This window comes from Pocillopora verrucosa, chromosome 3 (assembly GCF_036669915.1).
Source record: "Pocillopora verrucosa isolate sample1 chromosome 3, ASM3666991v2, whole genome shotgun sequence".
NCBI classification, from domain to species: Eukaryota; Metazoa; Cnidaria; class Anthozoa; order Scleractinia; family Pocilloporidae; genus Pocillopora; species Pocillopora verrucosa.
The window spans coordinates 31,112,156-31,138,935 of NC_089314.1; the positions used below are offsets into that span (position 1 = coordinate 31,112,156).

The window sequence follows — 26,780 nt, forward strand, 5'->3', positions numbered from 1 at the left end:
AAATAATAAAGCTATGCTTCATTTAATTTTGCCTTCTGGCAGGTTCTAAGCTTGCTGTGAGCTAGTCAAACTCGCAAAGAAATTAACATGACGATCAGAATTCTCCTCTTCCATGTTTTCTGCTCGCTGATGGTTATTTCTTGCACCTAAACAGAAACAAGACACCGATCTGGTACGGAATAATAGCACTTTTTCGTTCAATTTACAAAAATCATGTATTTAAATAGTCAAAATATCTTTTTCCTTCTTACAGTTGGTGCACCATAGCCCTCGGTGCAGCTTATTTTGGTGTGTAGGTATCTCTGATGATCGACGGTTAAGTGTTTGGGTATCTCTCACGGTTAATTTTTAAGAATAAACGTTCTTCATAAAACGTTAAAATATCTTTACAAAATTTGAATAAACCAATTTTCGGCAAAAATTTGTTTTCAGCAAAATTCCTGAAGAAAAGTGTATTACCCTATACCCGCCGACAAATCAGAAGAAAATATAACAAGATAACAGCTCAAAAGAACATTTGAGTTGAGTCCGACTTCGATTTCTTCAGATTTGTTGTTTGTTGTATTCAAGTGTCTATTTTTTTTATCTTTTTTTTTTTTTCAGAACTATTGGTCAGCAGCACAGTTAACGGTAACAATGTTACATTTATGACGATTTACCACACTGAGACCGTCATGAGGCGGGGGCGAAAGTTATTTTATTTCAGAAGAGCAAGTATTCTTTTGACACAGAGAGAACGAGCATCTAAGTAATAAGACTGGTTATTGTTATTTGGAAAATACAAGGATACTTTACGGAGATGCAAATCCCTTAAAAAATTCCAGTGGAAGACATATGAAATGATATGACAGTCTGATACATGGTTTCGCTTTCGTACGGGAATGTCTTTCATTTCTTCACTGAAAAGCCACACTCTGCTGTAACACAAGCGAAAAGAGAAAACATGTAACTTAGCAGACTCTTTGTAAAAATAAAAGTCGAGGGACCAAGCCTCCTATTAAGGAGCTTTCATACTCAGTAGAAAGCCCCGGACTAAGGCAAAGGTAAACTTGAAGAGTTATCAGCGACAGTTCACAATTTCTTTTGTCGTGACGCTTCTATTTGCTTCAGAAAGCGAAATATCTCTCCATACTTGTAATTGTTTCTTTTGCGCCTCTTTCAACGACATAGAATCTCACGCACTAAAAATAAAGAAAATTTGAACCAGCCGACACATTTATCGGTCCATTTCAGTTTTCTATGTCAGTTTCCGATATCAGAAAGAAAATGATGGCGTGCGTGAATAAACCATTGACAGCCGGCGTAAGTTTGCCAATAGTTAAATCGTATTTTTGGCATAATCAAACTTAAAAATCTGACACAATCTTTAACCGGAAGTCCACAACCAAAGCTGTAGAGCAAATTTGATCTCATCGAAAACAGCGAAAATACAAACAATACTGAAACGATGGATTTTCTCAAGGAATCACTTGCACCAAGAACCTTCAACAAAATTAGCTATGCCGTAGTTTTAATTTGGTTCGTGATCAGTGTAATTTTCTTTGGCATTTTTGCCGAAGTGGAAAATACCGAATCCAGGTACGATTTCCGTTGCGGTGGCACCAAGAGTGAAAACATCGACCTTATCCGTGGGGAATGTTTCGAAAAATACCAGAAGCAATACAACAAGTACGGTGTTCCTGTCTATGGCTTCGTGATCATCAATTTCCTCCTTATTGCAATTGTATGTGTTATCTACTCCCAAATAGTGAAAAACGTAGTCGATCATTTGTCGTCGAGCAGTCGTAACAGTGATCCAGAGAGCGGACAGTCGCGCGACCAAGAAAACCCAACAGGACAAACAACAAATTGCGGACACAAGCTTTTCATAGCTTACTGTTGTCAACTATCTACGAGACTTGTTCTAGGAGTTCTCTTCATATTGCTGCAAACTCAGTTGCTTTATCCTTTAAAGTTTTCCTCCACGTTTGAATGTTACTTGAACTCTGGAACCAATCAGCCGAGGAATTCATCGAACGCCGCCCCAAACAGTACTTTACACAAATGTCACAATCAACGAGCGATAAAGAAAACCTTTTGGATGAACGCTGTCCTTGCAGTGAATGGAATTTTTGACGCTGGCATTCTGATTGAAATCGTCTACATTTTGACACAGGCATGGATAGAAAGGAATTTTATGCAAGACTCAGACTTCCTAAAAACCCATCTAAATGCTAACTATGACAAGTCGCACCAAGAATCTCAAAAGCAGGATGATGTTCTACTTCAGCCAAGAGAACATGAACGTCCTCCGAGTCCAATTCAAGAACCTCGAAAACAAGATGCAGTTGTCCCACTACAGCCACGAGACCAAGTCGTGCCGCATCATGTTCTTAAACAGCCAGAAGGAACGAGCGGACATGATAAGCCTGAACAGCTTCAACCATTCATAGCACGAACGAAGAAAATCATTAGAGAAGACACTCAATACCTCTACGAACTCCAATCACCGTTTCGACGTCCTCCAGGCGAAGAAAAAGAAGCCACAGATTTGACTTTGGACCAGATTTATACAAACCTTGTGATCATTCCCAACAGGGCTCAGTACAATTTTACTACAGACAGACAAGAGCAACTCAAAGTTTATCCAAGGTCGCGCGACGAAGAATCACATCCGAAAAGCCTGGAAGACCTCCTTAATGATAAAAATAAGAAAGTGTTGATTGTCGGTCGCCCCGGAATCGGCAAAACATTATGTTGCATCAAACTTCTCAGAGACTGGGCATTTGAGAAAGTCAAATCCCAAATCCAATTTGATGCTGCTTTCTTCGTAAAGTTCAGAAGATTCAACTCGGCAGACGACCTTAGCCTTAGGGAACTACTCACTCAGTCAGAACATTCCACCTCAGATCACCTGGATGATGAGGTCTGGAATTACATCCTGCAGCACCCTGAAGGTGTCCTCATACTTTTTGACGGATTTGACGAATTCAAAGATAACGCAAACATGGCCGTGGCGCCTTCTCATCCCGGAAACATTAAAGACAAGATGCCGCTACAAATCCTTTATCAGTGGCTTGTGACCGGGAAACTTCTTGAAGATGCTTCGATTGTAACGACTACTAGACCTACGGCTTTGACCGGTATCGCACATCTTAATTTCGACAAAACTTTTGAAATCTTAGGGTTTTCAACCGAGCAGATTCAAGAGTATATCAACAAATTCGCCGGAGTTGACAATCAAGTAGGCGAAACACTATGGCAACACATCAGCAGCAACATGAACTTACTTTCGCTCTGTTATGTCCCTGTGAACAGCTTCATCATATGCTCAAGTCTGTCACAAATATTGCAGTTCGAAAGTTGCGCTAGTGTTACCCTCCCTTCCAAATTAACCACGATATACAAGATTGCAGTGAAAGTATTTTATTTCAAACACACGAAAGAATTCCGCGATAAACATTTTACCCGCGAAGACTTTCTATCAGACGATTTGCCCTCGGCTGTGGAGAAGAAATTCGAGAAACTAGGAAAAGTGGCGTTTGAAGGAATCAAAGAAGGAAAACTGATCCTTGGAGGAAACGAAGTACGCGAAATGAAAGACAGCGCCCTTTTTCACCGCTTACCCGACCGTGAAAATGCCGCGTTAAAAGATGAGAAACGATTCTGTTTCATTCACCTAACAATGCAAGAATTTTTAGCAGCGCGGCACCTGACAAACAACATGAAAGAAAGAGAATTAAGGAACTTTGTTTCAGAAAACATCAAGAACGGCAAATGGCAGCTGGTTTTTCAGTTTCTGGCGGGACTAATGGAGGAGAAAAACTACCTACCAAGCGAAATCATCACTGACCTTCTTCCTGTGCAAACTGAAGAGAAAAAAAACGAAGCCGAAGAAAGCGAAGACAAAATGGTGACCTGCTGGCCGACTAAAGACGAAAAGGATTTAGCAGTGACATTGCTTAAATGTAGTTACGAAAGTAATAAGATGGAGTCGATAGTTCAGAGAAAACTACAACAAATTAACTTTAATTGTGTAAATTTTATTGATTGTCACCTCTCAGCTGTTGGTTGCCCTTCCTTAGTAAATGTAATTAAGAATGTTCCACAAATTTCACATTTAGATTTGAGTTTCAATAACATTGGTCCATTAGGTTGTATTGAGATTTGCAAATTGTTTAAATATTGGGAATTTCAACTGCGCTCGCTAAACCTCACAAGAAATCAACTGACAGATGAAGCAGCGAAGTATTTAGCTGAAGCCATCAACAGCAACAACAGTCAGCTACGCACGTTAAACCTCTCAGAAAATAATATCTCACGCATCGGAGCACGGCACTTGGCTGAAGCTATCAACAGCAACTGTCAGCTACGCACGTTAAACCTCTCACACAATAACATCTCACACATTGGAACACGGCACCTGGCTGAAGCTATCAACAACAACAACTGTCAGCTACGCACATTATACCTCAGAGCGAGTAACATCTCAGACTTTGGAGCACGGTACTTGGCTGACGCCATTAACAACAACAGTCAGCTACGCTCGTTAAACCTCTCAGAAAATAACATCTCTGAGATTGGAGTACAGCACTTGGCTAAAGCCATCAACAACAAAAACTGTCAGCTACGCTCGTTAAACCTCTCAGAAAATAACATCTCAGACATTGGAGCACAGCACTTGGCTAAAGCCATCAACAACAACAACTCTCAGCTACACGCGTTACACCTCTCAGACAATAACATCTCAGACATTGGAGCACAGCACTTGGCTGACGCCATCAACAACAACAACTGTCAGCTACGTGAGTTATACCTCTCACACAATAACATCTTAGACATTGGAGCACAGCACTTGGCTGAAGCCATCAACAACAACAACTGTCAGCTACGTGAGTTATACCTCACACACAATAACATCTCAGACATTGGAGCACAGCACTTGGCTGAAGCCATCAACAACAACAACTGTCAGCTACGCGTGTTATACCTCTCAGACAATATCATCTCAGACATTGGAGCACAGTACTTGGCTGAAGCCATCAACAACAACAACTGTCAGCTACGCGTGTTATACCTCTCATTAAATTACATCTCAGACATTGGAGCACAGCACTTGGCTGAAGCCATCAACAACAACAACTGTCAGCTACGTGAGTTATACCTCTCACACAATAACATCTCAGACATTGGAGCACAGCACTTGGCTGAAGCCATCAACAACAACAACTGTCAGCTACGCGTGTTATACCTCTCAGAGAATAACATCTCAGACATTGGAGCACAGTACTTGGCTGAAGCCATCCACAACAACAACTGTCAGCTGCGCACGTTAAACCTCACAACAAATCAACACATGACAAATGCAGGTAAGCAAAAGGCACGTAATTTACTTAGCGATTGTCGATGTAAGCTTATTCTTTAGGCCTCAGCAACTCCAATTAAAAACTAAAAAGAAATTATTTGAACCACTTACTATTCAAAATAACTGCGAGGTGACCGACTCAGTGACGATTACAACCCAAAAAGCTAAACGTGAATGAAGGCAAATTAAATCTGTGAAGTGCTCAGAGCAGCGAGACTATTTAAACCGGATCGAAATGAAGAAAACAAACCAATGAACATGTTTATTGAGAACAAAGGATGTCAAACTTTTTATAAACGAACCAATAATATTGAAGTAAAAACACAAAGCTTCCTGCAGAGAAAACAAACAAACCTCGGACCTCTCAGGAAACTTTGTCATTTTATGATTGGTTACTTTCGATCTCAAATTATCTCCATGCTTGTGTCTGTTTTGATCGCGTGTGTCTTTCTCTTGGAATAGTTTCCCGTAGTGTTTATTGAAATTCTTTTGAAGATTGCAATCGCATCAGATGAGTTAATGTAGTGCAGATTGTAGGATACAACACATTTGTTTTAGTGCTCGATTTTTCTTCTGATCGAAGCGATCCGATTCAAGTAATTTCAAATTTACTGCCATTGAAATCCTACCGAAACTGTACGTAAACTCGTGGCGCTTCGAAGAAAAGTTCTTTTGGTAGGTTAGAGATGTGAAATTTATGTCAGACTAGTTTGAAAAATTTTTTGGGGAGTTTCTGCAGTTGATGTAAATATTAGTATATTTTTGTATATATTTAAGGCCTGTTTCTCAAATAATGTAATATGTCAATAAGTTGCTGTGCAAAATCAGAGGATGAAGCATCAGACCATAGTTAGTAGTCCCCTCTACTAACTATGATCAGACTTATAGACAGTTAAAATTTTTACTTACAAGTATTTGTAAATGGAGCCTGAACTCCCAAATTTTTTTTTGTGTAGAATAAATTTTGTAAATGGATTTATACTTTGTGTTGTGATCTATTTATCCTCTATATCAGTCACCACTTGAAAGCAATGGGGAGGGAGTAAGGGGAGGGTGTAGCCTTCTGAAAATCACTTCTGAAACCTCACTTCACTGCCACATAATCATGACAACATAGTAAATGCAGCACCCCTCTTAAAACCCTTACCATATGCCAGATAAAATGATTTCCCTCCCAATAATAAGACAAAATTCTTCTTCACCTCTCAAACCACTGCTATAGTACCTAAAACAGCTTGAAATGTGAATGACATAAAATGAATGTCTCACATTTGCTTGAATAAGTTCCAGCCTGGCTATTTATTTAAACTTTTGGCCAAATAGGAGGAGATCTGTTCAGCTTTGCTATGTTCTTAAAATCAGTGGAACTTGGAAGCCATATAAAATATGACTAAGACAAAAGAAAACAAATCAGAGAACAGAGATGAATTCCACATGTAAAAGGAATGAAAAGAGAAGGCAAGGAAACCCCACATAGAATTCCAGCTGCAATTAAGTACTTGTTGCAGCTTAGAAAAAGCATAACATTTGAGATTTCTTTCCAATTTTTTAATGCTTCTAATCTCAATTTTTTGACACAAACGACACATCTGTCCATTTAATTTTTCTGCTTCAGTTTCTGACATCAGTTTCCTGTGTACATGCCATGTAAAAAGCAAACATGGACAGCCATAAGTTTGCCTAGAGTTGAAATTTTAGTTTTGCCACAAATAAATTCAAAGTCTGAAACATTGAGTAACTGGAATTCCACAAACTAAGATGTAAAGCTCTATTTTTATCTAATCGAGAGTGAAAATGCAAACAGTATTGAAATGTTGGATAATCTCAAGGAAGTACCTGTGTGAGAGATTATTCAGCGTTAATTGATTTCCGGTTGATTTTTTGCGATAAGTGACAGATGATTGAACAATAGGATCATATTATATATTTAAAATGAGAGAGACCAGAGCGTGGGACAGAGAACGGTGAGAGAGAGCGGGAGATTAAGTTGATTTTATAAAATAAAACGTGAAGTTTCGGAACATAGCAGATTCTTTAGTCTCATTTCCGACACAGTGGCACCTCCGACGGGACGCGCGAAGCATGGAGGAACTAACCAAAGAAGCAGAGGCTAAATTGCAGATGTTGCTGTACACTAATGGAAAAACACGTGGCATTGTGGAAAAGGGAAACCTAGGAGCGGTCGCGCGACATCGCGACAACCTACGAGCATTAGTAAAAGAAGTAGACGCGCTTAAACTAAAGGTTGAACAGACCATGTTCAAGGCCGGGAAAAGTGCAGAAGACGTTGGAAGTTGGAGCAGTAGCATTGAAGAACCGATCGCCGAAGCTGACGAAGAAGTTTCGCGACTAGAAAAATGGCTCGTGGAGACGAATGGAGAGATCGAACATCGAAAGCACAAGGACGAAGAGGAAAGGAAAGCCCGTGCTCGTGAAGAGGAGCTTAAATTCGAAAGAGAGCAAATGGAGATGAAGCTAGAATTCGAACGCCAACTGGAAGAGACCAAGGCAAAACAGCAACCTGTTGAGAAGGCCAATCAGACTGAACAAAGGACAACAAAGCTACCGAAACTACAGATCACAAAGTTTAATGGGACGTATGAAGCATGGCTGCCGTTCTGGAACAAATTTCAAGCTGAAATTGATAAAGCAAACCTTGCATCTGTGACTAAGTTTGCATACCTAAAAGAGCTGGTAGATCCAAAGGTTCGAGCGGAGATAGACGGACTGCCTTTCACAACAGAGGGCTACGAAAGGGCAAAGAATATCCTCATCGGCGAATATGGGAAAACGAGCGAGATCGTGAATGCGTACGTCCAGAACATCGCGAATTTGCCTGTCATTACAGGAACACAACCTGCGCCTATCCACGAATTTTACAAGAAGCTCGTGTACAATGTGCAATCTTTGGAGACACTGGGCAAATTGAAAGACGTCACTGGAAATGTAAGGAGTGTGCTCGACAAACTAAAGGGTGTAAAAGCAGATCTAGTGAGAGGACAAATGGACTGGCAGGACTGGGACTTCTCACAGTTGATAAAAGCTTTGAAAAGTTGGAAGGAAATCAACCCCATTGGGAGCGGCGCGGATAATGCGGGGAAGCAAGGTGCTAAATTCCGCGATCGCGAGAAAACATTTCACGCAAACGAAACTACGCCAACACAAAGAGGGTGCGTCTACTGTGACGCAACTGACCACAGAGCTGTGAATTGCGACAAGTTTGTGACAGTTGGAGACCGCAGGAAACAATTAGGACTGAAACAGCTTTGTTTTAACTGCACAGGAAGTCGACACCGTGCTTCTGAGTGCAAAAGCCGTTCTGGCTGCCAGATCTGCAGTCGAAGACATCATACATCGATCTGTGACAAACATACATCGCGAGACCAGCTGATGACCACAACGAGCGCAGAAAGGAAAGGAGTGGTGTATCCTATGGTAACAGTTGAAGTGAACGGTGTTAAATGCCGAGCATTGTTGGATATAGGAGCCGGAAGTTCCTACGCTTCATCAACGCTTCTGAACTGTTTACATTTGCGCCCTATCCGTCAACAATTCAAGCGCATTGAAATGATGTTTGGTACTTCAAACAAAGCGATAGACATCTATGGCCTACAAATTCGAAGCGTTGATGGTAAATTCACCTTGGAAGCCGAAGTAAACAAAGTCGACCGCAAAGAGTTGTTGACATTGGAAAACCCAAAATGCGCAGAAATCGTGGCTCAGTTTTCTCATTTGAAGGGCGTAACCACAAATGATAACGACGAGAAAGCGATGTTGCCTGTTCATCTGATCCTTGGAACAAACGAGTACGCTAAGATCAAAACAGGGGCAAGACCAAGAGTTGGGCGCTCGGGAGAACCAGTAGCAGAATACACGAAGTTCGGCTGGACGATCTTGTCACCTGGAACAGAGTTGGATCTCAGCAACATGTTGTTAACGCAAACCTCCGCAATTGATTACGAAGAATTGTGCAAGTTAGACGTCTTGGGGTTGAAGGACAATCCAAGTGGAGACCAGGAAACCGTTTACGAAGAATTCAAAGAGCAACTAACTAGGAGTTCAGAAGGCTGGTACGAGACGAACTTGCCCTGGAAAGGAAATCACCCCCCCCTACCGAACAATCACACTGGAAGTTTAAAACGTCTCAAAAATCTCGTGCGGAAGTTAGAGATACAAGGCGAGCTGGAGAGGTACAACGACATTATCCAGACTCAACTGAGCCAAGGGATCGTAGAACACGCTGACGAGGTGGTCAAGGACGGAAAAGAGTTCTACATTCCTCATAAAGCGGTCGTGCGCGAGAATGCAGAATCTACAAAGATACGCATTGTTTATGATGCTTCTGCAAGAGCTAATGCAAGTGTCCCCTCACTCAACGAGTGCCTCGAAATCGGCCCTCCACTACAGAACCAGCTTTGGAACGTGCTGGTACGAAATAGGTTCTATCCCGTGGCAATAGCTGGCGACTTAAAACAAGCATTTTTGCAAATTCGCGTCCGAAGAGAAGACCGAGATGCCTTACGCTTTCATTGGATAAAGGATCTGGCAAGCAAACAAGTAGAAACCTTGCGATTCACTCGAGTACTCTTTGGTTTGGCACCGTCTCCATTCCTCTTGGCCGCAGTTATCAAAGAACATCTACAGCGATACAAAATGGTGAACCCGGAATTAGTAGAGGAAATAGAGCGCAGTATGTACGTGGATGATTTAATCAGTGGTGGGGAGACAACAGAACAAGCGTTAGAAATCAAGATGACAGCCACGACCATCTTTGGTGAGGCGACTTTCAAGCTGCACAAGTGGCATTCCAACGATCGGGAACTAGAAGTTGAAACTGCGACTGTAGATGAAGAAAATCAGAGTTACGCCAAACAACAACTGGGAACCAGAAAGGGCGAATCAAAACTGCTAGGAGTCCCCTGGGACAAAGAAAAGGACGAAATTCAAGTCAGCTTCCCGATTTCAACCGCTGAGCCGACAAAAAGAGGTATCCTTGGAAAAGTCGCAAAAATCTACGATCCACTCGGTCTGGCTTCACCCGTGACCCTCTCCGGAAAAATGCTCTACAGAGACGCCTGCGACACGAAGATCGCGTGGGATAGGCCCTTACCAAGTGACTTACAAGCCAAATGGAAGAAATGGGAGCAAGGACTTCCAGAGCACGTGAACGCGCCAAGAAATGTCGTCAAGCATTTAGGGAAGATATTATCAATCGACTTACACACATTCGGGGACGCAAGCGGGAAAGGAGTTGCAGCCGCGGTTTATGCAGTGGTGGAGCAACCATCAGGCACGAATCGAGGCCTCGTGACGGCAAAGTCGCGGCTCGCGAAGAAGGGACTCACGATTCCCCGATTAGAACTAGTGGCTGGACATATGGCTGCGAACCTAGTACACAATGTGAAAGAAGTCCTGAAGGGTTTTCCCGTAAGAAGTGTCTATGGTTGGCTGGATAGCACAGTCGCACTGCATTGGATCCGTGGTAATGGCGAATACAAACAGTTCGTGGGAAATCGAGTGAGGAAGATCCAGGAAAAAGAAATAAACTGGAGGCATGTACCAACAGAGGAGAATCCTGCGGACGTGGGGAGTCGGGGAGGAGATGTTAGTAGATTGACAGCTCTTTGGTGGCAGGGACCAAGCTGGTTAGCAAAACCGCAGGACTGGCCGCCAGACCTTGTAACGACATCTACTCAAGAATCAAAAGCGGAAGAAGTGAAACAAACTCGCGAGTTGTTTGCTCTAGCAGTAGAGAAAACAGAGAACAACGACGCCTTCGATGCGCTGCTGGAGAAGTACGAGCTGTGGCGTGTGTTGCGAGTGGGTGCTTGGATCTGGAGATTCCTCCACAACATAAGAACCGTCCGTAAACAGAGAATCGTTGGTCCCCTTACCACTGAAGAAATACAGAAACAGACAACGTTCTGGATCAAGCGATCTCAACAACAAGCAAAGTCGAGCCAGAAATTTGAAGAAGACCGTTTACAGTTGAATGTGCAAGGAAACCAAGAGGGAATATTAGAGTGTAGGGGAAGAATTCAAGGCCATTACCCCATCTTTCTGCCAGACTCCTCGCCCTTCACTCGCAAGTTAGTTCACCGATCACATGTCGACACACTGCACGGAGGAGTGGCCCTTACCATGACCAAAGTACGAGAGCTATACTGGGTACCGCGTTTAAGGACACTCGTAAAACAAGTTCTCAGAGCGTGTTCAGGCTGCAAGCGTTTTCAGGCCATGGCACTGGCAACGCCGCCTCCCGGACTCCTACCCACTGACCGCACAGAGGGGAGCACCCCATTTGAGGTTATCGGAGTCGATTTTGCAGGGCCCGTCAAGTACCGTATCAGAGCCAAAACAGAAGGAAAGGCCTATCTCGCATTGTACGCGTGCAGTCTTACCCGAGGATTATTCCTGGAAGTACTACCAAGCCTGGAAACCAGTGAATTCCTAAGAAGTCTAAAACGGCTCATCGCGCGCCGTGGGCGTCCGAAGAAGATATATTCCGACAATGGCAAAACCTTTGTTGGCGCCGAGAAGTGGCTCAAACAAGTTATGCGTGACGAGAAGACACAAGATTACTTAGCACATGAGAACATCAAGTGGCAATTCAACCTCAGCCGCGCCGCTTGGTGGGGAGGACAGTTCGAGCGCCTCATCGCACTGGTAAAAACAGCTTTAAACAAGACTATCGGATGCGGAATGTTGACCTGGACAGAGCTGTGTGAAGTGGTACTGGACGTGGAGATTGCTTTGAATAATCGCCCTTTATGTTACGTCGAAGACGACATACAGTTACCCGTGCTTACCCCTAACTCACTGCTATTTCTTCGATCAAACCAGCTACCAGAACTGGAACCACACCATCTAAGAGAATTTGATCTGCGTAGAAGAGCTAAATATTTGTGAAGGTGCAAGCAGGCTTTGTGGACCAGGTGGACTACCGAATATTTACGAGGGTTGAGAGAACGACACCGGATGAAACACAAGGATCAAACCACGCCCTTGGCCAAAGGAGAGGTAGTCATCATCAAGGACGAGGAACGAAATCGCAATAAATGGAAAATTGGAATCGTGGAAGATCTGATTTCGGGACGAGACGGAATCGTTCGAGCTGCCAAACTTCGAGCGGGGAAAGGAACACTTGAACGGGCGGTACAACACCTTTACCCACTGGAGCTGTCCTGCGATCGGGAGAATGTACAGGCTCCTCTACAGCTCAACCCCTTAGCCCCGACATTCAGGCCCAGGAGGGATGCAGCGGTAGCCGCTCGTTGTCGCATTCAAGACGCGAACATTGATGCTGATTAGAGATATTTAGGAACACTGAACTGATATACTGGACTAACTTTCTGTCTCGTTCATTGAATTTCAAATTTTATCGAGCGCGCCATTCTAGTGTTTTTCTCCGTTGAGAAAAACAGGGGAGTGTGTGAGAGATTATTCAGCGTTAATTGATTTCCGGTTGATTTTTTGCGATAAGTGACAGATGATTGAACAATAGGATCATATTATATATTTAAAATGAGAGAGACCAGAGCGTGGGACAGAGAACGGTGAGAGAGAGCGGGAGATTAAGTTGATTTTATAAAATAAAACGTGAAGTTTCGGAACATAGCAGATTCTTTAGTCTCATTTCCGACACCTGTGCCAAAGGTCTCAGACAAAATGACTCATGCATGAGTCACAGTTTTAAGCTGTATTGCAATCAATGTAATCTTACAAGGCAATAAATTTTGGTTTCATTTCTGTCATCATTGTGGCCTGGGAAATTTACCTCTTGAGACTTCTTTCCATTTCTTTTAACACTTTTGATTCCTTTGCAATTTCTTTATACTTAAAAATCATTTTGAAAATTTCCACAATTATGGAAGAAACCACAACTCTAGATACAAAGTGAAACCCATCGGAAAAACCAAGTAATTAGAATTCCAGAGTCCAAAAAAACAACTTTATTCAATAAACCTATCAATTGAATTGAAATAAATGTTACAGAATGACTGTGGGACTGTGTACTTAAAAATTTTGCTTCAGGACATCACTTTACCCCCACAAATATTAACCTTTTCAGTCCATGAAATGATCAATAAGTAATTTCTCCTCACAATCCAACACACCTTGAGTATACTTGTTTGATTAAATGCCAAATTCTCTGAGCTAAAATTAGAAGAAATGTATGTGAGACTGAGGATAATTAATGTTTATGTCAAAACGGTTAAAGAGTTAGCTGAAAACAATCTGAAAACCTTTTTACTGCCACCAATCAAGAAAATCAATTTGTCACTCTAGAAGTAGGAAAGTAAAAAGTAATCAATGAGTTACTCATGGATATTGCGATGAACTGAACTTCACAGTTTTCGGAGGCACTCTGTTAAAAATAACTTTGTGTATCAATTGGCTTGATTTTCTCTCCACAACAAGCAGACAAGGCACAGTTAGGGTAACGTTAAGTTATGCACTCAATCTTTATTCTATTGTAGTCATTAAATGTGGAAGAGTGTTCTTCATTGTCGGCCTCTTGAGGTAATGATCATTGTATGGAGCATAAAAGGAATGGCTCTGCAGGGATTGGTCTTCAAGAAGTTACAATTAACAGCCATCCACAAGTGTGACATCAGCTGTGAAAGAGAAATCAGTTGCCCGAGTTACAATTATGTGATTGGTGAGAAGTCTTGAACTTGAACTTGTACTTAGTCCAAGTTCTATTTAGCAGCTCAGTTTATAAAAGTTAACATTCCAGAGTATCTACCGTTTCCCCCAGAGATTCCAACTTTTTTCCCTTTATTTCGCAAAACTGAGGCAGAAGTCCTTATGCTACAGCAAACCACCTAGACTTGCAGTGTAAAACCAATTTCTAGTACTTGACTGCCATGTTGCATCCACAGGGATCCCATTCTCTCATTAGCCAAAATTGTGGAGAACATATGTATTCCTCTATAAAACGTTTGATTCACCAGAATGATCAAGTTTAATTTTATTTGATTTTCTTGTGGTATATGGGTTTCACTTACTCAAAACTTGTAAAGTGAGCCATGTTTCAAAATGACCACATAATAATGTGTGGAATACAAAATGTATAATATGGACTGAGTAGTATGCATGAAAAAGAAGTTGAAAGTTAGCAAGTTAAATATCTTCCTTGTCAGAGCTTTAGTTATGGTTTCCACCAGGTTTTTAATATGTCTTAATGGACAATAACAGCTTTTGAAACATTTTGAAAACTCTGCAACAATTCTATAAGATGGACAATAACAGCCTTTAAAACATTTTGTAAACTTTGTGACAATATTCTGTAAAGTGGAGAAAGGTCTAAGAGCCCTCAGCAACAATCTAGAATGCAAGAATTTTTGTATGCAGTGAAATCAAACCAGATGAAACAAGCTCTGTCAATTGAAGTGAAAAGTAAAAAACTTCATTAAATGATCAGGTTTCCATTTCTTGCTTTAACTTTTTGATGGCTTAAAAATAATAGCATATTGCCTTACAATGTTATTTTTCAAAGAGGAGAAAAATTTAAGTTCATTTGAACTTGACTCGTGACTGGAGCTTGACTTGAGCTCAAAGTTGACTTGTGAAATGGTATAACTCTGTTTAACATCTGCAATGTAGTTTGCAGCATAAAATCATATGAAAGGAATGTATTTCCTTGAATAAGCATTCTCCCCCCAAGCACACACACCCTGGGCCAAAATGTAAAATAAGTGCCCCCCTCCTTGCAGTTAGTGGGGATACTATAAAAATCCTGTTTCTATTGCAAATTTATCTATACAGTAAAACCAGCACAGGAGAATAGTTTACTTTCTGCATGTAGTTAATTCTATCTTGTGTTTGCAAAGGTATCATGGAAGGAAAAAAAGTCATATTTTTCAATTTCCTGGAATTTCATATTTAGTAGAGACAATAACGATCTAATAATTTCGGAAATTTTATTTTGGTATCTTTTTTATTTCAAGATATAAAGCAAAGAGTATTTTCAAAGTAGAACAGCGGACGCAAGATTGATAACACTTCATGTCAACTTCTACTCGTCACCTAATTCATGATTACGGAACCATAATTGATTTACAACGACACACTGTACAGTTTTGTACAGATATGAGATCGTTCATTCGTTATCAAATTACTCACTTAAGTTCTTTGCAAAAGGTAGAGAGATTGTTTTTGTTATTTAAATGTTGTAATCACGCTGTTATCAAGTCAAAAAGCGACACAAGTCTCTTTTGCCGTTCCAGAAAAAGGACAAATTCCTTCGCAAAAATATTGTCCACTGATAATGATAGCAGTTCCTTCTAAACTCAAGAGATGCAGTGGTCAGAGTCTTTTTCAATAGAACTTGTCGAAGGCCCTAGTTATAATTAGCGTAAAATCTAACCGACAGACCGTCATTTTACTTAATTTTCGGTTTCTATGCGAGTTAAGACCTCGTATACTCACCTGTTCGGTTTAACTTCGTCTTCAAGTCCTTCAATATCGACCAAACTTTTCCATAGATATTGATGTCTACGAGATCGAACTACACAAGAATCCGCCATCTTGATAATCAACGCGCATGGCTTCGGGGGAAGAACGCTGTCGATGAAAAGGGTTGCTAATTAAAAATGGGGTAAGTTCCCAGAGAAACTGACGTGCTGAGTCGGTAGGAGAGTATAACAAGGCAATTTTGTATCATCAACTGCGTTGATAACGTAAATTGGCCACCATTAAGAGTTTCAAATCTGACGTTTTATCTGCAAGCCCGAAAAGCCCGAAAAGCTGTCTATGTTTTTGTCGCGTTTGAAGCGGGCCACCAACGCGCCCGGCAAATTGATCGACAGTCCGGCACTACAAATGGCACAGAGGGAAAATACCGATGGCATTCCACTCACTCTCACACTTCACCCTCACAACCACACAGGTCTATCATTCTTAAAAACTTTAAATCACTTCAAAAAGATTGAGAGACTGGTACGATCTTTTCAATTATTTCTCTCCCTTACCTGTACTTTAGTTTTAGTACAAGTGTAACCTTGTACTTCTTCTTTCAAAGCCAGGCTCTTCAAGGCATCTTCAACGGATGTAACAGTCTATCAAAAATATGGATCGTCACAAATCAGGAAGTCTCACTACAAACACAAATTGACACCAAAAACCAAACTCAACAGAGCAGTCAATTAAATGGAAAAAAAGAAAATTTTTCACTAAGCCAATGAGAACTCAAAGTAACCAGACAATGTTCAAGCGCGGGAAAGTGCATGTGAACAAGTGACAATTCCTTTCCACTCTGCGTTTTATTGGTTGAGGAAGTGGTGGGAAATTTCTTGACCAATCAGGGAGCGTTGTGAAGTAAGAAAAAAAATGGGTTGGCTCTGGAAATTCAATTGAAAATAGGTGTATAAAAATTGGTAAGGTACATTGGAGAGTATTTTTCGTGCAGGAAACACATTAAAATGCTTAAAAATCTGACGGGGACGGCTCTTTTCCCGCAATTTCTTGCAAAAGGGTCTTGATGAGGTGTTAACCGTTTGCCATAAAACGGCAAAAAATTACGCTGTTAGGCCTAAAAATCGACACATTTCAATAGTTTACTGTAAAAAAAAAATTAACCGTAAAAAGTTTTTCTTTCAATCGCAACTGAAGGAAATTAAAAATTAGCTGTAGAGTGGTCAAAATTTTAACCGTGAGCCGTTAGATCCAGCACCCCATTGAGACCCTATGACAAGACCTGTAAGTTGCAAACCTGCACGTCCAACTGAAGTTCGAAGAAAGGTTCTACATTAGCAGAGTCCTTCAATCCAGCTTGGTGAACTGACGAGCGCAGAAAACCGCCAAAGATCTCCGATATCAGTGACTGCGGGTACGATGCCTGAAATTTGCATAGTGAGGTTAAAGATACTACATAAAAATGAAACAACAACAATAACAACAAGAACAACAACCCCCAACTGGGAAAACCACAGCATAAAATTGACATATTTTACTAAAGGAAAGACATATGACATATTTAAAGGAGTTGACTGATTTGTTTTTGCTAATTTTTATCTTTCAATTTCTTTTGGTAGGATTGATGAGTTCCAGGAGCACTAAAAATTAATGTTTTGGAAAATATAAGGAACAACAAAGAGTAAAAAGAGCCTCCTTTCTTTTCTTTTTTTTTTTGGGGGGGGGGGAAAGGGGGATGGGGGGCACTTACCATTCTAGTCACCATGGATTTGTTTTTGGGTCCGACTTGTTCCCAGTCCCCTTCATCTTCCTGCTCCTCAGCTTTAGGTTCATCATCATCTGCCGAGTCTTCATCCTTCAATGGCAAGTCAACATCTCTCTCTGGGGCTAAGAAAATAAATGAACAAAGGTTATACACCTCATTTTGAAATGATCCATTATCACGGAGTTCTACTTTTTGTCGTTCGCTCACCAAAGGCCATCACCATCGAGCAGGTCATTCTTATCCGCACTGCAACACGAGCGTTTCCTTGTCAGCGAGAGAGTTTGAAAGAGACAGAGGTCTGTAAACGGGTTTGACCCAGACCTCTCCCACAACTTTCGCCTCCCTCAAACTCTCTTTGGCGCTGCAGTGCTAACCCTGAAGACCTGCTCCTACTACAAAGGCTATTCCTTAGGATGTAAGGATCAGTACTAGGAGAGTTTAAGAGAATCTTAACCTTTCAGCGGTTTTGATATTATCTTTGCAAGCTGCAGCATCTCTTCATGTAATCCGTTTAAAATGCAGCTAAGAAACTCTTGAGCATCCTCCTGTCGGCCCTATAAGAGAGTTCAACAAGTTACCCCAATATTTCATTTAAAAACCGTAGATAGCTTGTGATCAGTTTCTTCTGAGTAAGTTTTGTGAAGAAAACAAGTTTGGGAACCCTTTTTCCAACAGGTCTGAGTAGCTCGGAGATTTTGGCTAATCTTTCGCGGGTGGTGGTGATGACTATTTGTTTGTTTATTTGTCTTTATTTGTGGCCAGCGTTGAGGAGAGTGAGACTATGATTCATGACACATTTGTGCTCTCAATCCCCACAAAACAAGTCAACTAGACTTCTTGATCATGTTTATCCCTTGATGTGGAGCAGGCAAGATTTTACAGCAAGAAGAACCTTGGACAATTGAGAATTTGAGAGGTGACAGGGTGTGTCCTGCCCAATAAGGTCTCAACCACCTTTTGATACTTCCATTAACACATTTCTTATCCAATTTTGCTGTCCCCTCACTTTTATGTGACCGTAAGAGAGGAAGCAGAAAATAAGAATAATCAGCAAGTATCACTGTGTTTCTGGAGGAAAAAAACTCACCTTAACTGAGAGTGAGCTCTGAATGATCGCTAACATCTTGTATACATATACAGGTTCAAATTGTTCTCCAGTGTTAAACTCAGGTTTTGAAGAAGGAGAACTGCCACCTATAAAAAAATCATAAATAGCCAACTTAGAATGAAGAGGATATTTCAAAAAATAAATTTTTCTTTGTGTAGAGTATGATTCTAAAGGATGGCTATGATTGATTCAGGAACATGCAAATAAGGTGGAGGAGAATAACTCTAAACATTGTTATCCTAACTTCGAGTAATAATATACAAAATGACAGTAGGTTGAAAGATAAAAAATCTGAGGTGACTGAAGTAATATGAAAAGTGGGCTTGTTTACCCAGACCATTCAGGTATAGCACTACTCTAAAAACAATTCTCAGAGCAGTGAAGTGTGGATTCTGAGGGTCTGAGGTTTGATTCCTCATGGGGACTCAGAATTTTTTTCTTTGTCCCAAACTCGTGACAAGACAAAAAACAACATCTTTCTCTAATTCTCACAACTGTTGTAAACACATACCTGGTTTTATCTTTGTCTCCTTAAACTCATTCATAAAGACTATTCTGTAAAAGGGAAAAAATCGTTATCTTAAAAAACAAACTTGAAAGAGTAAGGTTTTATCTTTTGCTTTGTTTTACTGATAGCAAGTACATTTTCTTCTTGCATGAACATATTGCAAACAAGGCCGCCATGCTTGAAGTTCGTTAGAAATGCTTTGCCTCATACATAGACCTCACAATACCAGTCTTACAAAATTGAAAAAAATTGTTTCAAAGGTGAAAAACTAGACCGAGACAGGTGGCCAATTTAACAACTTTTGACCAGAGTGCTCCCATGCAAGACGAAACTTTTTCACTTACAGACTGTCCAAAATAGGTGTTGATGTTGGACCTCTTTCCTTTAGTAAAGGCAATTGTCTCAGTAGGTTGAAAAATGGTGGGCACCCCACCAGAGCTTGAAGAGTCTGTTCACAGTTAAGGACAAAAAACAGTTACTGTTCCCAATACATATGAAATTCACTCTTGAGTTAAAAAGACATTGCAGAAGCAATCAAGAAAGATATGAACTCTGTCTTTCACCTAATCGATAAAAGGTGATCTCTTAACCCTTTAAGCCCAAAGGGTGATCAGCATTTCATTTCCCCTTACAGTAATAATGCTCAGTCATTCATTGACACTTGTTACTAATTCTCTTCACTGCCTGCCATACAATTCTGATGATGTTACTTTGGTGAATTTGGTATTGGATCAACTGATATTCCCCTAATTGATGTTTTTTTTACTCTCATCACTTGTCTGCTTGATATATAACATGCATTATTGACCAAACATGAGGTCAAGATGGCTGGACGTTGGCCAAGTTCTTTTTTGGAATTTTTATGGACCAATAAGCAAATTCTCCTTGTCAGCACCCAAGAAAGTGTACGGACAAGAGTATGAAGAATATGGACACTAATCACAAGGTGTGAAGGGTTCACATGAACATTTCAGATCAATATCAGTATCTGGGAAACTGCCCACCTACCCCTCCCTTAACCCAACATTAACCCTAAATTGTTATCAATTGACTGTTGTTGAGTTAGGGGAGGGGTAGGTGGGCAGTTGCCCAGATACTGATATTGATCCAACATTTCTTGATGTAACTTAAAGGATACAGCATTAATGTAACACCAGTTCCCTCTGTTGATCAGTCCTCTTGGAATGTAAGGTTTTTGGATGTACTGTAACTCTTGTCTTTGAATACTTTCTGCAAATAATAAAAAAATGAAGCACAAAGAAATGTATGAATTCAGTCTACAAGTGGTACTTTTCTATCACAGTGAATTTTCAGTTCTTATAGTAACAATACACCAATAAAATAATAATGTGCTTCACAACCTTAGCCATTGCAGTTTTGGAAAATATTTTTCTTCTTAAGTTCTGATTTGTAATTTAAACTTAGTTACATTCCACACCTCAAGATGATTTTCTTCACTTCCCTTCTCTTTTTTAAAAACCAGAAAATGTTACTTAATTTCACTCCAGCTTAACTTGGAATACTGTTCAAACTTTAATAATTGAAAAAAAACAATTAGAAAATTGATGTTTTGTTCCAAACAGCAATATTTACACACACACATGCACACACAAAATAAGAGTGGAACACTTATAGTCCATACTTGATGACCCCTTGTGGAAATATCTGGACTGCTAGTGCAACCAGATCAAGTTCAAGACTGTTTACTTGGACAATGACTGACTACAAAGCAGACAGACAGAAAGACAGACACACAGATAGACAAAAAACAAACACACAGATAGACAGACACACAGATGGACAGTTAGAGAGACAGAGGGAGAATCTTTAGAGGTATCTACCTGCAAATTTCTTGGCAAACTTGTCCTCTTCCACAGTAACTGGTATCTGTAATTTATCATCTGTCTTTTTAGGATTTGAAGTTGTTTGCATTTCATTTCTCACAACAGGACTTACTGTTTTAACAACAATACCAGGTAATGGTTTTGCAGAGTTTTTGAACAAGTCTGCCCATGATGAAGGCTTTGGAGGCTGATCTTTCCTGCCAGTGTTTCTTCTAGTGCACCACTTGTTTTTACACTCTGATCCACTGGGATGGGACCTTCATGTTCTTTTTCCAGGTTTTTATAGGTTTGATTAGAGCTTAAGGGATCTTGTGCAGTGCTGATGGAAACTGTAACTTTAATGTCTGTGTCACTGTAAACAGGGCTGTTTGATGTGCCTTCTGTTGATAAAGAACTCTTCCTTTCTTCCACAGTGTCTCCATCGCAAGAACTTGTGCTTTTTCTCTGTACAGCTGTTCTTTTGTCTGTGTTAGAGAGAGCATCAGATTTTTGCTCCTTTAACCTTACGCTCAAAACATTTACCTGTACTTTTGAAGCGTCTTTAACATCATCACTGAGAACAACTTTATCTGTAGTAGGTAAAGATGCCACAGCTTTTCCTTTTAGCCCAGAGCCATTGGAATTAACTGAAGCCCTTTCCTTTTCACTACATTCACTAGAAGAGCTGGACACAGATCCAGACCTCTTTCTCTGCCTCCTTCGCTTGCGCTGTTTACGTGATCTTTCAGTCTCTGTCTTCTCCACTGCTCTCTGGGTGTTCACTGTTAATGACAAGGGAGGGAAGTGGTCAACATCAGCTGCTGAAGTTCTTGAGGGACTGCAAAATAAAACAACAATTCTTCATTTAACAATACATGTATTTGTGAATTTTCTCAACTTGAAGTGTAATCTATAAAGTTACCCTATACTTAAAAATTATGTAACAACTAATCCCCCCTCACATGTTGTATAAGAATGGAACATAATCAAAATAATCAAATAAAATAACATATTATATGTAGCAGTGAACATAAACAAGGTAGTTTTCATGTGTTCTGTTTGCAGAGAAAAACTCAGAATTCACATTGCTGGATCCTGTAAAAAGATGAAAACCACAAAGATGAGTCCTTGATGTAATTGGGATAAACAGTGAAACCCTCAACTCACCTCTGATGCTTGGGTGGCCAGGATCAAGAATCAAACACCTTTTGAAACGCAGTAATTTTTGTAATATCAACTACATTGATAATGTAAATTGGCCACTGTTAAGAAGTTCAAAGCTGACATTCTGAGTGTTAACCCTTTGTGAGAGCCCTTTAAATAGCCATTCGCCAATTCAAGTTATGTTATCAGCTCAGATGATGATGCCAAATCACCTGGTTATACCATTCCTCTGATGCAGCACCACAGTTTCTTAAAAACTTACCTCCTATTATACCTTTGTTACTTGTCAAGTATAGAATTCATTACTTAAAAAGTACTTTGCAGTAAAGAAACATCCCTTGAAGAAAGATGCCACAAAAATTGACCACCCTCTTTCCAGTGAAACTTCTATGAAGCAGCCAAGGGACTTAGGACGACTTTTTATTTTGTTATTGAATTAAAGCTTTTTGAGCTGTTGGTGTTGCACAAACTTTTCTAACAATTTTAAGAATTCAGTAAAAATTTTTCTGATATTAATTACATAAAAAGAACCATAAACCAGAAATGAAAAATTTTCATGTCAAAAAGGATTTTTAAGCTACTCCTCTACCTTTCAGGTTTGCTTTGCCTCGCATCTTGTTCATGCTCTTTGATGCTGTTTCCACCAAAAACAATATGTTCAGAGCTACTTTGTATGGTTTTCTCTGATGATTGTTTGACTTGTTTCTGTTTTACTTCTGGTAAACAATCACCTGCACCAGCTGTTGTTTTCACCAATTTTCCTGGAGATGTTTCCTGTTCACTTTCTTGTCCCACTTCAACACCTGAGTCTTCAAGACCTGCCGTAACATTTTTAGCTGCCACAGAACTGTCATTTGATGAGACATGTGTTGAGGAGTCACCAGCTACAAGGCAAAGAAACAAACATGTTACCTTAAATGTGGATATTAGAGTAATATTACCTCTACCACTTCCAAATCTGATTTGTAATTCTCCTTACCGTCTGCCTTACAATTCTCATGATATTAGTTTGGAGAATTTGGTATTGGATTGGGTAAGAATACTCTTAACTTATCTTTTTCTTTTTATCTCATCACTTGTCTGCTTGATATTGTATTATACGGAAAAATTCTGTCTTGGTCACTTATAGAGGGGGATATTCAGGGGTTCTGAACACTGCAATACAGTTAAGAATTTGTTAATGAATATTTAGTCAGGTAGTTTTTATTTAAGTCTGTTTACAAAAGAATCAGAGTCTGGAAAAGGCTTGAGAAACAGTGGAGGACAAGAGAGTGTAACCTGTATCCTGCACGTTAGGAGAATACCGCAATAATGCAATTCCAGATTAATGAAATGACTGAAATACCAGGAGAAAAATTGTCCAAAATCCCAAAATCACAAACTCCAATGTTCCCCTCCTCATAGGAGAATTAATGCTGTGTTGTGCATTGATGCTTCTTGTATGGTTGCTTTTGGGAAAATTAAGAGATCTGCTCCAATAAATTTATAGTTTGTATGGAAAAATAAGGATGCAAAATTTCAAATCACTTTTGCTTTCAAAGGTATCAAATGGATACGTACAATCTTAACTATACTAGAAACTGAAGCTTGGATAAACATCCCCTGAAACCAATGGTGTGCAGTTACTCACTCTGTGCGCTTACAATATATCTTTGTTAACTCAAAAAGCAATCCTCATCCATTCTGAGTAAAATCTAAATGACAACCGCCACCTCAATTGTTGGTTGCTTTAGAAAATTAATTGGAATGTACAAAGCTAGAGATTGCATTCATTTATAACCTTTTCCAACATAAAAGACAATCTAACAGCAAAACAAACACAAGCACTTAAAAAAACTTTTAGCACCAACAACAAGATAAATCTTAAAAACACTGACAAAGGAATCACTATTGTTAGAAAAGATACTAAACATAAAATTCAGGAAGGTTACAAACAAGTCCTTAATGAGAAATTCTATAACCCCCTAATATAAGCAATAGTATCTGAAACAGTCACAAAAGTCAAAACAATTTGTCAACACTTTGTTCACTAGAAGGCATATTGATGACATGGCCTGTAAGTGGCTCAATTTAGGCCAAAACCACCTAGAATACCAGAATTTCACACACTGACCAAAGTACATGAAATCATTCCTGTTGACAATCAATCTTATCTTGGAGCACTGGCCCAACAGAGCACATTTCCATCTTTGTTGACTCACACTTATAACCGATTGAGCAGAAACAACAGTCTTATATCAAAGACACCACTCACTTTATAAACTTCAACAAAAACATCCTACTTCCAGAAGAAGCAATTTGGGTACTTTTGACATTTGTTCTCTCCACACTAACATTCCCCAAGAGGAGGGAATTAATATCATCTGCCAATATTATGAAGAGCATTATAGTTAAAATCTCTCATCACAACAAAATTTTGGGAGACCTTAAGAGACTGCTTCTTAAAGAAAACTTTTTCAATGACAAAGACAAACACTATCTAGAAACACTCGGAATAGCTCTAGGAACAAAAAAATGATAATAGATAGAGGTCATGTTCATGGCTCATACTGAGAAACAGGTACTAGCTACGTATATACAAGCCCACCTAAACTATTTCTTTAACCCTTTGACCCCCTAGGAGTGACTAGCATCTAATTTCTCCCTACAATATCAGCCCTGAATCACACAGTAAGGTCAGGAGAATAAAGTAATTGACCATCAACTAATTAAGCTCTTGATCATTTAACAAATTCTCCGTATCAGCATCTTTGGAAATGTATAGAGAATAGTAGGGAGAATATGCATACTGATGTTTGGCTGTAGAGGGTTAAAAAGATATATTCATAACACTTTTTAAGGTGGACCATTCCTGAAATTGAAATCATCAATTTCATTGATAACACTAACTCATTCCACGCCACTATTAAATTCATGTATGAATTGTCATCAGAAAAAATGGTTTTCCTCGATACTGAAGTTTTTAAAGGACCTAGATTTACCAAAAGAAAAATTCTTGATGTTCAAACACATTACAAGCTGAAAGAAACATGCCAATATACTTGATCCCTCCCTTTCAATGTTAAGAAGAGTTATGGTAAAGGATATGCACTACACTTATTGAGAACAAACTCAGTAAAAGAATCTTATGACTAAAAGAAGAAAACTTCATAGAATGTTCTTATAGAACAAGGCAAGGCTCAGGACCTTGTTGAAAAGACCCTAGCAGAAGTACAATTCTTATCATGCAACAAGCCTTTAAAAAGCAAACCAAAAACATCTAAAAAAGATTTTGTTGTTCACTAAAACTTTTAACCCTGCTGACAAGAATCTTAAAAAGATTCTTATGAAACACTAGCACCTTACTTTGGGCCATGAAAACCTGGCGCAAATATATCCTATCCCCCAACTGTTGCTTATTGGAAGGACAGGTTTGTATAAGATTCCCTTGTTAGAGCACAACTTCCTTCACTTAAATTAAACAACAGCATTTTTGAAGTTATTCACTGTTAGGGTCTGGTGACAATACTACAACACTATAACAACTTGTCAAGGAAACTTCCTAATAACAATTAAAATATCAGAGGTTGTAACATTTAGGATTTGTACTTGCTGCAGGGCATAATTTTAAAAGTTGTAATCCACTTTGTCTCACTCATCAGTTTCCAGTAGTAAGAAAAAATCAAAGCAATGTATATTTAAATTACGCTGACCATCAACAAAATAAGGAAACGGGTATTGTCACTGTCTGCACATGACTGGGTGTTAGATATTGTTTACTACCATAATCATTGATAGTATTTCGACATTTTTCCCCGGCCTCTCCCTCTTGACTCCTCTTCGATCCGAACATTACACATTCAAGCTCTATATCACACAAATTTAAAATTTGAACTCAAGTTCCGTCATAACAAAAACGAACCGGAATATTACTCATATTTGAAAATAAACAACCATCACCATAACCATTCGCTACTTTCATTATTTCTTACGAACAACATGGAGCGCCTCATAAATTAAATGTCGATGTAAATTTTTAAAATAGTGTTGTTTGCCGAGTGTGGATGCTCGCGAGAAGATAAATTTGTAAGTATTAGATACATACCTAAAAAATTATCGCCTCGTTCCTCGTCATCTGAGTAATTAAAGTTGAAGAGAAACTGCAAAATAGAAAATCTCAGTGAAACAAAATAGAAACCAACGCGAGGAACGATCGAAAACTAAAGCGTGAGTAAATATTGTCTCGACGTGAAGTATAACATAAACCTAAAAATAAAAACAATTTCCCAGACGTAGGTATAATAAAAAGATCTAGTAAGCTAATTTTTACCTCAACCGGTGGTATGTTTCCAATTTGAGCTAATGAATTACTGAAGTATTTTTCCCATTCTTCAGCTGTGAAATCGCCAAACGTAAAACCCTGAGACACGCAAGAACAAGAAATTTTAGGACACGTCTTGGTTGAATTCAATTCCGTTTGTACAACAAGTGATAACGAGGAATATAAGGCAAATCTGCCATTTTTCTTACCTCTTCCGAATTACGCATTTCTTGAGCCACAAGAGTGCTCAATTAACTAGCACTCAAATTCTCCATTGGACAAAATTTCCCTTAAAAACCCTCAACCTAAACACATCAACTTGCTTCTTCCATTTTGCAAGACAGGCGCA

General features: G+C 39.6%; 3 protein-coding genes and 1 pseudogene across 5 annotated transcripts; 3 read left to right on the forward strand and 1 right to left on the reverse strand.

Annotated features, from left to right (window-relative positions):
* Positions 1-1,278: 1,278 nt before the first annotated feature.
* Positions 1,279-6,103, forward strand: LOC136279858 (NACHT, LRR and PYD domains-containing protein 3-like). The gene is made up of 2 exons (XM_066164229.1): positions 1,279-4,294; positions 4,724-6,103. The coding sequence occupies exons 1-2, from the start codon at positions 1,448-1,450 to the stop codon at positions 5,402-5,404; spliced, it is 3,528 nt and encodes a 1,175-aa protein (XP_066020326.1). The 5' UTR covers positions 1,279-1,447; the 3' UTR covers positions 5,405-6,103.
* Positions 6,104-7,426: 1,323 nt separating this feature from the next.
* LOC131785597 (uncharacterized) lies at positions 7,427-8,864 on the forward strand. The gene is made up of 2 exons (XM_066163654.1): positions 7,427-8,779; positions 8,829-8,864. Exons 1-2 carry the CDS (start codon positions 7,427-7,429, stop codon positions 8,862-8,864), a joined length of 1,389 nt encoding a protein of 462 aa, XP_066019751.1.
* LOC131785596 (uncharacterized) lies at positions 8,837-12,937 on the forward strand (annotated as a pseudogene).
* A 344-nt stretch (positions 12,938-13,281) lies between these two features.
* Positions 13,282-26,777, reverse strand: LOC136279943 (ubiquitin carboxyl-terminal hydrolase 10-like). 3 transcript variants are annotated; one of them, XM_066164443.1, is made up of 11 exons: positions 20,986-21,203; positions 20,283-20,374; positions 19,489-19,592; positions 19,148-19,191; positions 18,616-18,722; positions 17,983-18,082; positions 17,514-17,650; positions 17,061-17,186; positions 16,321-16,407; positions 15,779-15,913; positions 13,282-13,962 (listed from the first exon to the last, which is right to left on the reverse strand). In XM_066164443.1, exons 1-10 carry the CDS (start codon positions 21,074-21,076, stop codon positions 15,845-15,847), a joined length of 957 nt encoding a protein of 318 aa, XP_066020540.1. In that variant the 5' UTR covers positions 21,077-21,203; the 3' UTR covers positions 13,282-13,962; positions 15,779-15,844. The 3 variants fall into 3 exon arrangements, with proteins under 3 accessions (XP_066020540.1, XP_066020538.1, XP_066020539.1); XM_066164441.1 differs by lacking the exons at positions 13,282-13,962; positions 15,779-15,913; positions 16,321-16,407; ... (2 more) ...; positions 17,983-18,082; positions 18,616-18,722 and adding exons at positions 22,721-23,015; positions 26,216-26,270; positions 26,441-26,530; positions 26,641-26,777 and having other exon boundaries at positions 19,155-19,191; positions 21,101-21,805; XM_066164442.1 differs by lacking the exons at positions 13,282-13,962; positions 15,779-15,913; positions 16,321-16,407; ... (4 more) ...; positions 19,148-19,191; positions 19,489-19,592 and adding exons at positions 22,721-23,015; positions 26,216-26,270; positions 26,441-26,530; positions 26,641-26,777 and having other exon boundaries at positions 20,986-21,805.
* Positions 26,778-26,780: the final 3 nt, after the last annotated feature.